This window comes from Sesamum indicum, linkage group LG2, assembly GCF_000512975.1.
Source record: "Sesamum indicum cultivar Zhongzhi No. 13 linkage group LG2, S_indicum_v1.0, whole genome shotgun sequence".
In the NCBI taxonomy this organism is placed as follows: domain Eukaryota; kingdom Viridiplantae; phylum Streptophyta; class Magnoliopsida; order Lamiales; family Pedaliaceae; genus Sesamum; species Sesamum indicum.
The window spans coordinates 16039657-16050219 of NC_026146.1; the positions used below are offsets into that span (position 1 = coordinate 16039657).

The window sequence follows — 10563 nt, forward strand, 5'->3', positions numbered from 1 at the left end:
ATTTTAATTGTTGTTTTTGTAAACGATATCAAAATATTAGCCACGATTAAAAATTATAATAAATACCTTGGTCATAGGTTAACTATGATGAATCAATATTGATTAACCGTGATCAAAATCTAAATTTTTACATTTAACGATGATTGATAGTATTTATTTGTCATTATTTTTTAACTTAGGTAATTTATAGAGATTAAATACATTTTTTGTCCCGTAACTTAGATCATTTGTTGTTTTTTGTCTTTTTAACTTTTTATAGTAGCATTTTACTCCTAAATCTTTTTAACTTTTATAATTTCGTTCCTTTTGTTCTCTAGAGTTTACCTCTACCGAAGAGAATGTTGAACTTCGAGGGAAAAAAAAAGGGACTAAAACTGTAAAAATTACAAAGATATAAAATCAAAATACTATTTTAGAAAGTTAAAGAATAAAAAATATTAGCAGAAATTGATCAATAGAAACAAAAATCTCAATTTTAAAAAGTGACTTGAGAGGCACAAGTATTTTAACAACAAGAAGGATAAGCTATGGTGAAAAATAACTAAAATCACAAAAATTAAAAAAAGAATATAAGATCAAAATACTATCGTATAAAGTTAAATGATGAAAACGTCAAGTACTTAATCTATATAAGTTAAAGGACCAAACCTGAAATTAATGAATGCATACATAACAATTGTAAAGCTGGATATGTAAAATATGTATTCAACCCTAGAGATCATCAGTTGGAAGAAAAATCTCAAATAAATGGATATTGATCGTGTGCGGAGATGGAGATTATATGAGATGGATGCTGAATTCTGCTTTACTTCATCAGTTTGCTGTTTATGATTCTAATTAACTGGTTCTTGAAATTTTGGAATTTGCATTTGTTTCCAGCAGTTGTACTGGTTCAGGCTGAACGTAGGTTAGTAATTCAGCTTCAATATACTCTAAAACTGAAACCATTCCAGTATATGATTATGACATAAAATAAGAGGCGGATATAATCTAAAAGATAAATTAGATAAGATGCGGATATAGTCTAAAAGATAAATTAGATCGATGTAAATTCAAATTTTGGTGCTTCAAGATGCACGGTTCGGATCGAGTTTTCCTGGATCATAAACAATGAACATGTATGGTTGAAATAATTAATATAAATTAATATTGCACATCAATTGTCTTGGAAGATAAGCAGCTCATCAAGATCATACATTTCGAAATATATAATTAAAACATTAATATTAATTGTTCCACTTTAATTAACATGAGAAATTAATATCAACATATTAAATTAATTAGACAAAGGTAACAGATGCAGACGAGTAATTGAGGAAGACCTGATGAAGATATTTTCATTGAACTCATCATATATAGATATCATCCAAATATATATAATTAACTCTTAACCTTTTTTCTTTTTTATCTTGAAAACTCCTTTCACCAACAGAACAGCCGAAAACAAACATATATGTTTCAACTACAAGATGACCATGTTCGAAAGAGAAAACAATATTGGAAAACAAAACTTATAACATCTAATCCCTAGATATGGACAAAACTGTTGAGAGGGTTTGGCTACTTTGTAATAATAATAATGATAATAATGAAAATGGAATTAACCACACGGCCCTCCAGTCCTTGCTTGCTCAGATGTGAATGTGTGAGCTCAAAAGTCTGTTCACAAACCTGTAGAAAAACCAAAACTTCTCTTCTTGCAATCTACATTTGTCAGTTTGTTCGGATTCTTGTTTCTCTTTCAGTGAGAGTGTCGTGTCATACCAGCATTTAACACTTTCACTCTCACTCACCAAGAAAAAACACAACCAAAACAAAACAAATATGGAGAATCCATCAAGAAACCCACGCGGAATCCCATCTATATGTTGCAATATTGTCGCTTTTTACCTTCGGCTCCAATTAAATCCCTCTACAGGATTCTCCAGCGCCACGTCTCTAACACCACCGCCATCTCCGCCACCTCCGAAGACCCTACCGCTTCCACAGTTCACCGGTGCACCAATGCAGGTGTAGTTACCTTCATTTGGGGCTGCTCCGTAGCTAGAATTGGACAGGACATGGCCAAGAAAGTACTCGTTAACGGATGGTGCTGCCGGGTGTTGTGAAAATGAGAGTACATGAGGCGGAGAAGGGTACATGTACGTTGCCGACGGCGGTGGCGGGGATGGAATGAGTGGAGAAGTGGAAAACATCCTTGTAGGGCACATATTGCTGCTTACTTGATGATACCCTCCATGTGGAATTGGTTGGCCGCTGCTAGAATATTGTACAAACATCATCATTTTCTCAAAATCCTTTCAAGAGCCCATGAAAAATAGTCTCAACACTTCAAATCATTACAGCTAAATGGGGAAGAGAAACAACAAAAAAATTAAAAGACAAAGAATAACATTGCACTCAAGACGCATGAAAATTTGTAGAAGGAATATTGATCAGTAATAGAACATATATAGAACCTTGAGCCCTTTTCTTTATTTTCTTAGTATTTCAAAGTTTGAACATCTAAAATTTAAAAATGAATTAAGAAAAGGAAGAAAAGGGATGGGGAGAGTTCATACATATACCTTGAAACATAACCTAGGTGAGCAGGAGCCAAATCGTTAGTGAAGACCAGTTGACGAGCCTTGTTCAAGGTTTCTGTCTCCCTCTCTGAGAAAATATTATGAAGAAATATAAAATTTCAACAAGAATCCAAAGGAAAAAAAAAGAAAATACAGTAGCCCAGAAACATTTTCCTTACATGAATGAGAACAGGGATTGACAAGATAGTGCTCCACTGTACAAGGAAAACTCATTGGCGAAAAACCGAAGGGGAGTATTTTATAGCAGATATAACGAACTTTGCTAAAATTCATGTACTTTTACAACTCTACTTTTATTTATTTGAGGGTTAATAAGAAAGATGCAGTGATGGAAATTGTCTTGATTTTATAATGTGTAGAAAAACGTAGAACATTGAAATTAGGACAATGAAAAAAGGTTGCCTTGACGGTGGCGGTTCATGTGTCCCCCAAGGGCTTGAGACTTGCAGAACTTGAGGGAACAAAACCTGCACTCGTAGACCTTCCCGGCCTCATCTTTTCCCTCCTTAGCGCCGCTTTTCTTTTTCCTGTAGCCTCCTGCAAATATGCCAATTAAAGCAACTTTGATGAGACTAATCTTATACCTAAATTCCAACCTAATTCACCCCACTCAAGATTTTTCTTCCTGTCTTATCATACTTACTACTAGGGTTTCCTTTTCATACTACAAAATCCCATGAAAAGCCCGAAACTTTTTTCAAGAAAGGTAGAGAAAATCTGAATTAAGATTTTGGGGGGAATTTGTTGATTAATTGAAGATTTGAGCAAAAGAGTTATCAGTTTTATTGGACAAGCAAAATATCTTCGCAGAAGAAACAAAAATTGATATCAAAAGTTTCTGAGAAGCACAAAAACACAAGGATCAAATTCTGAAAACTGTTCCCTTTTCGTAATCCAGGGCATAAGGGAAGGGTAAGAAGATGATATTATTAGAGAATTTCAGAAAATTCCATTGACTGATCGGTTGTAATCTTGGACAGCAGGGTTTCATCTTTTTCTTTTTCTTTTTGCTTAACTTCAAGAAGAGGTAATAAAAAAAAAACCACAGGCAATAGTACTAAAGACAAAGTAATGTACCAGCAGACGAGGAGCTGTCCTCTGAGCCCTGTATACCATCTTTAGTGTAATCTTCGGGTAAGTTATTGAGGTCTAATGGATTTCCCTCTGGTCTCCTGGAAAAACAAGAACAAAGAGAGAGAAAGTTAAGGAAAGTGATCGAAGAGTTTGAAAAGATGAAGATGAAAAAGAAGGAGATGGATAGATTTGAAGGGAGTTTGTGGGGTTGAGAATTCTACATACAATACATACATGAGAAGCGACAGATGAGAAAGCAGACAGATGAAGAAAAGACTATTTAGTTTGAGGTGATTAATCTCTCAGATGGAAGAGAGGAAGTGAAGCTTGGAAAATTATCAAACTTGAGTTTGGGAACTGATGAAATGTGGAGTGATGGTGAAGAAAGTGGGGGCTTTTTTTTCTATCAGTTTTCTTTCTGCCAGCACCACTGGAGACATATATCCCCTCTCTCTCTCTCTCTCTTTCTCTCTCTAGAATTGAAAGAACATGATCAAAGAGACAGACGGGTCTCGTGACTTTAAAAAGGAGGGGAGTGATGTGGAGAGGCATGCAGCAGGTGGAGGTGGTTGATAGTGTTTTTGTGAGAGAGAATGAGAGGGACGTAGCATTATCTTGTTGGCTCAGCTAAAGGTGGCTAGGGGTGGTATATTGCCCTAGACTTTGCTTTCCTCAGCCTGCATCTGCATCTGCATCTGCATCTGAATCTGCATGCACAATGCCAAATACATTTTAACCCACACACTACACATACAACTCCCAATTCAACAACATAACCATTTATTATTAATTCATATATATATATATATATTTATATTAATAGAACCTATGTATTTATACATGAAGCTTTCTTTATCTGGGGTGCTCATGAAATTATATGTCTTCATTTTAGGAAGCTTCTCAAAAAAATCAGACGATCAAGATTTTATGTTTTTATTTAGTTTTGGTAGATAGAGATGTGTGCATTTTTTTCGTATTTTAATTAATATTTTATTGGTGTAAATTAAATAATATAAGTTAAAAACTATTGAATTGTGTGTTCTATAAATATATGTATATAGGTAAATATTCAAAATATTGTTTTCTGGACGGCCAAAAGATAAAAACAAACAAATAAAGCCCACGTATTTTCTTTCTCAAAAACTCAAAAACAAATTAAAGTTCATCTTGCAGACACTCAAAATTAATAAACTAGGCTTACATTAAGGTTTGCAAACACCCCCTCATTGACAGTTTGTAGTCCTCTACAATCACTGATTTACATTGAACAAAATGAAATATTATACACACATTAATCATATTAATTAGATGAAACACTAATATGAAGTGCGCATGTTCTTGCAATTGGTGTATATATAGGAACATCAAATTAAGAGTTGTGTCTGAAATTTGAAAATGATAGCTTAAGGGGGCAGTGAAGACAAAGGCATTCCATGTACACATGAGAGTGCAGGCATGCTCCCTTTGGTGCAAAGAAGAGCATGGTGGAGCTACCTACATTATAATTCATCAAGACCACCCTAGCTAAGCCCTCGTGGGGTTATATATATATATGTATTACGTACCTTGTGCCATTGAACTGTTTCTATCAATCTAGTACTTGAAATAAGAAATCAATTGTACTGCTTTGCTTCATTTGCTAAATCAGTATTTCTTAACACGAAGTCTTTCATCCATTTATGTATAGAGAGAGAACAGCACAGATAGGAGATATAATTCAGCAAATAACCATTTAAAAGTTTCGATTATTGTTTATGGAAGTCCATGAAATTATTATTATTATTATTATTTACAGAGCTATGATTTATAATTAATTACTTTGTTTCCATTTACACCAAAACATTGAACATATATACCCCATATAATAAATTTGAAGAGATTAATACTATATGTTGAATTAGTGATCTATATATACCTACGCATTTGCCAAGGAAATTTAGTCTGTCCCATTTTGCAACAACGTTGTTAGTTTGTTTATATCGTCAAGTATTCATCGCAGTTCTATTGCAAATTTGTAATCTGGAACAGCCTAACGGTTTGAGATTAAAATTTTTTATGAGATTATTATGTTCAATCTAGACGTTTGCGGGTAACTATGTGAACTATGCCTTAAAATATACACACATATATAAATATATATATATATATATTTGTATATATTCTGTTGCAAATTTGTGACAAGCCACTGAGGTTGCAATTTTCGTCGCAAGCTCAACAAAATATTATTGTCACAAACGATACACTGCAACGATTTTACATCATCTTTCTTTGACAAATTGCTGACGAATCTTGGCACAAGCGGGCTGCAAACTTTCGTACAAGTGATACGTGTAGCGATGATGTTTGCTTAACGAGACTGCTGGTCACAAATTGCGACCAATTTTCTTCTTGGTGAATTTTTGGTGAAGGTTCTAAATGTAAGTTAATTGACAATTACTAGAGTACTCAGCCATATTACACGGTAATATTACGAAACACTTGACAAAAAATAGAAGTATATAATAGAGTGAAGAGTGGAAATTCTAACTCAAATCAAGTTGGTCGGACCTGAACTAGTTATATAGCACTTGTAATATACTTGTCGTAAATGGTGTATAGTTTAAAAAAATGATCAATCACATCACAAGTATATCATATTTATTTTATAATTAATTTAATTCAATTAAATTTAATTTGAATAAAAAAATTTTTCAAGAATACGCACCTCCAGCTTAACAGAGAGAGGGCTCAAAGGGAAAGAAACTTTGAACCATCCATCCAGGCCCACCCATTTGCCGACTTACAAATACATTTGTGATTGTGAATTGGGCTTGAATTCAACTAGTGATTAAAACCCGCTTGACAATGCTAGATAAATTGCAGCGCTACCCCTACAAAAACATTATTGTCAAAAAAGCCCCAAATTCCCAACAATCCCAACTCTGAGAACCGCCTAAAAAGAAAAGGAAAACGAAAAAGAAACACACCCCTATCCGTTATTTGACGAACAGTTTACAGCGAGCAAATAAGGCTCGTACTCTATCATTATCTTCTGATTCTTTGCCATGGCTGCTTCTCTACTCTCCCTCTCTTCTCCCGCTTCTTCTACGACTACACCTCATCTTCACCCACTATCTTCTCATTTCAAGGTACTGTATGCTATGTATACCTAGTTCCTGTGTGAATTCACAAATAAAACCAAGAATTTCCAATATCTTTGTTTTCTCAATCTCAATTTTCATTGTTTATGCAATAAAACAGGGCAATGCAAGAAATCTAAGGGCAAACCCATGTCCATTTCCGTCCGTAAAACTCAGCCACCATAGAGCAAAGCAAAGACAACCACTTGTAGTGAATTCAGCGGCTTCTGGTGTCCAAGAATCCGCTGCAAGCAACCAGAATGTAAGATTCAGGCTTGATAACTTGGGACCTCAGCCGGGGTCCCGGAAGAAAGCGAAGAGGAAGGGGAGAGGCCATTCGGCTGGGCAAGGGGGCAGCTGTGGGTTTGGAATGAGGGGTCAGAAATCCAGGTCTGGGCCCGGTGTTCGGAAGGGATTTGAAGGCGGGCAGATGCCACTCTACCGAAGAATTCCCAAATTAAGAGGGATTGCAGGAGGTAAAGTAATTATTCATGAAGATTGTGAATTTTCAGGCATGGATGGTTTGAAAGAAGTTTCATGTTTGATATGCTGATCAGTGTATTTAGTTCATATCCAACTAGGGAATGCTTCTCTAGCTTAGCTTCTACGTAAATATTTGGTGTTGATTGTGGATGGTATTTATACCATTTACTTAGTTTTTTTTACCCATTTTGCCTATGGAGATTTTGGGATGGTTCGGTGATTTTCTTCTGTGCTGCTTTGGTGGATTGGAAAAGGTGGAAGCTTTGACTTGGGTACTTGAGTCTCTTAGTAAAAGATAAATTAGGTGAAGTAGTTATCTTGTTAGCAGAACTTTGATGCACAATTTCTGAATGTTTTCATTATGTGTGTGGCTAATAGCATTAGTGATCATTAAGAAATTTATGAGAGTGATTCTTATTTTCGTTAAGTTGCCATGTAGCCATTGGTTTTGCTGTATGTTTCCAAAACAATTCACATGTCAAGTGATTAGGTGCAAAAGAAGATTAATTGTAAATATCAAACGAGCTTTTTTCATAAATCTAGGTACAGAACATATGAAAGTACCCAACTTTTTTAAAGCGAAACAATTCCATTGAGTTCAGGTTAAGTTCAGATTATCCTGTTGCTGACTCGTATACTTTTTCTTATCAAGGCATGCACGCTGGATTACCAAAGTATGTCCCTGTCAACTTGAAAGATATAGCAGATGCGGGGTTCGAAGAAGGAGAAGAGGTGTCACTGGAGTCCTTGAAGAAGAAAGGTCTTATCAACCCATCAGGAAGGGAAAGGAGACTTCCTCTAAAGGTAACAATTAGATTCTAAAATGTTGGGTATTTTGGATTAAATTACTGTAACTGACTTGATGATCTAATTATCGATTTTGTCACATCAAGTTGCCACTATTAGGCATCCTAGGCTCCTGTGCATCTTCATGAGAAGTCATATGAAGATGTGCTAGAGAGAATATAAATGTGTGTAAGGATTTCTAGTCCTTGTGACATCTTCTCTGATGAAAAGATTAGTTCTTGTTTGATATGATTATCCCAATCATTGTGGTGTTTGTATATCAGTATGATTGCTACAATCAGAAATCTCAAATTTGAGGCTTCTTATTGTCTGCATCTATCACTTCAAATGAGTATTTGAATTACTTCACATTCACTATACGAGTATTCATGTAATTGTATCATATATGATCCAAAATACTGAATAAATTATTACTGGTAGCAGTCCCCATGTTGAAGTTACAACCACTAATCCTTTTCGAAACACCTGGTAAGGTCTTGTTGTTAGTATGTTCTATTAGAAGCTTTTTGAAAAGTTTAAAGATTGATTTGCAGCCTTAAGCCAGAGACAGGAATCAACCGTATTTACTTTGAGATCGATGTTGCTGGTATGCTCTGTGTGATCATATACATAATGATAATGAGGCCAAACTGTCAGGAAGAAGTAAGTAGAACTGGCCCATTTTACTCAACAAGTCAAACAAATGCAAAATCCAATCTACGTATGTATTTGCAAACATCAAATGTATTAGAAATATAGCCTTCAGATGTCTTTGAAAATATACAATTCTATCAACTAAATGATCTATATCATAGAGGCGAGCATTACTCTCACATGACAAGAATCCTGTGCTGCTAAATCTTAGAATCAGTCATAATGGGGTTCTTCCTTGAGCAAAATTCTTCTTTTCTTTTGTCTCTTTCTGTATTGAAAGTGTATGTGACCATTGCATCTATTTTGAGAACCAGTTTACTGTCATAAAAAGGGTTTTCTCTGGAGGATAAAAAATGTTTGCCTTACGAAGGAACTTGACTGGGGATGTATGGAAAAAAAAGGTTGGGGGCAGAATTAGTAATCTGGTAGAATGGACCATTAATAACTTCACATTCTTTCATAGTTAGTGGAGTTTATCTTCATAGGTTCAGAATGACATGAAATTTGACGCCTTGGCATTGTTGAGTTGTCCTTGCATTTTTCGAGTACTGATTTTTACTTTTAACTGCATGAATTTGGACAGTGGAGTTATATGAGACGAATGGGCTGCTTTAAGCATCATGGGTTTAATTGTTTCTTCTCTCTTTCAAAATTCCAAAAATGATATCATACTGAAATTTCCAAATATTTTACTCTCCATTTTATCTTCATGGTGAGAAAATAAAGTTTGGAAACATCAGATTACCTCAAAGAACTTTGTAAGTTTAGTTGAGCAAAAGGTATTACTTCGAGCCACTACTAAGCTATTTGACGTGATAAGCCATAAAAGCTACATCTTTTTAGTTAGTCTCCTCGTCACAAAAGCCAAAACCTACTCAACCCCTCCCGTGGACTTCAGGTGTGATTTCACATGAATGCTGAAAATTGTTGACTTCTGCCATAGCATCTCACATAACTCGTGTCACAGATCTTAGGCGACGGAGAATTGGACGTGAAACTCAACTTCAAGGCCCGGGCTTTTTCAGCAGCAGCCAAAGAGAAGCTTGAAGCAGCAGGTTGTTCGTTAACCGTTCTTCCAGGGCGAAAGAAGTGGGTGAAGCCATCAGTGGCCAAGAACCTTGCCCGTGCCGAAGAATATTTTGCAAAGAAAAGAGCTGCATCTGACTCAGCTGACTCGCCTTCTGCCTGAGCCTCCACACGAGCAGATCTCTTCACACTATTACAGACATGTAAAGCTATTAAAACGATTCGGGCAACTGTTTCCTTGTTTCACCAAAATATTATTCTGTGGTAGGTTCTTTGCTTTAAATCCAATTAAGTATTCTTGTTGAGTCCTGCAAATTGGATTGGTGGTCCAAATGGTAGGTGTTTGCTGCCCTCCTCTTCATAATTCTAAACCAGCTGTTGCTCCACCATTTTAGGTTGCTGCACATGCAATTTTACTAGCTTTTCTGATGAGAATGGGAAATGGACATGAAATTTTCCTACTCTCTGTTGATGTTGTCAGATTGTATTCCCGTTTTAGAAAGACCCCAATGAACCTGAGCTCTTTTTGTAATTTCGTTTTTTTTTTCAAATGATTCAATGGTAGTAAAAAATTAATAAATTATAATAAAAATAAATAAATACACATTTAGAACTTAAAATTCACAGCATTTCTGATTACGAGACCTCAATCCTGCCAACCTGAGCTACTGGTGGTTTAATTGATTCAAGAATTGAGATTAACTGAGGTAAGCATGTCCATTGGCAGACAAAAGTTTGTTACAACATTATGGTCTCAACAACCAAAGATATCTTCTTGAAATAAGGATGTGGCTCCTAACCTGAAAAATCAGTGCCTAATGACTTGTCCCAATCTG

The 10563-nt window shown here is 35.5% G+C and overlaps 2 protein-coding genes across 4 annotated transcripts; one reads left to right on the plus strand and one right to left on the minus strand.

Moving 5' to 3' along the window:
- Positions 1415-4158, minus strand: LOC105156378 (zinc finger protein JAGGED-like). Of its 3 annotated transcripts, none has more exons than XM_020692029.1 (5): positions 3894-4158; positions 3663-3757; positions 2988-3122; positions 2568-2652; positions 1415-2259 (listed from the first exon to the last, which is right to left on the minus strand). In XM_020692029.1, coding segments are annotated over exons 1-5 (690 nt in total). In that variant the 5' UTR covers positions 3896-4158; the 3' UTR covers positions 1415-1886. The 3 variants fall into 3 exon arrangements, with proteins under 3 accessions (XP_020547688.1, XP_011070794.1, XP_011070795.1); XM_011072492.2 differs by having other exon boundaries at positions 3885-4158; XM_011072493.2 differs by having other exon boundaries at positions 1416-2256; positions 3885-4157.
- Positions 6614-10259, plus strand: LOC105156380 (50S ribosomal protein L15, chloroplastic). The gene is made up of 4 exons (XM_011072494.2): positions 6614-6787; positions 6900-7254; positions 7914-8065; positions 9669-10259. Exons 1-4 carry the CDS (start codon positions 6704-6706, stop codon positions 9888-9890), a joined length of 813 nt encoding a protein of 270 aa, XP_011070796.1. The 5' UTR covers positions 6614-6703; the 3' UTR covers positions 9891-10259.

Excerpts from the sequence above, each read along its gene's own strand:
- LOC105156378 (XM_011072492.2), bottom strand. Across the intron at positions 3,123-3,662 it reads GGACAGCTCCTCGTCTGCTG|GAGGCTACAGGAAAAAGAAA; the intron begins GTACATTACTTT and ends GCATATTTGCAG. Across the intron at positions 2,653-2,987 it reads CATGAACCGCCACCGTCAAG|AGAGGGAGACAGAAACCTTG; the intron begins GCAACCTTTTTT and ends ATATTTTCTCAG.
- LOC105156380 (XM_011072494.2), top strand. The coding sequence starts at position 6,704 with ATGGCTGCTTCTCTACTCTCCCTCTCTTCTCCCGCTTCTTCTACGACT. Across the intron at positions 7,255-7,913 it reads ATTAAGAGGGATTGCAGGAG|GCATGCACGCTGGATTACCA; the intron begins GTAAAGTAATTA and ends TTTCTTATCAAG. Across the intron at positions 8,066-9,668 it reads AAAGGAGACTTCCTCTAAAG|ATCTTAGGCGACGGAGAATT; the intron begins GTAACAATTAGA and ends CTCGTGTCACAG.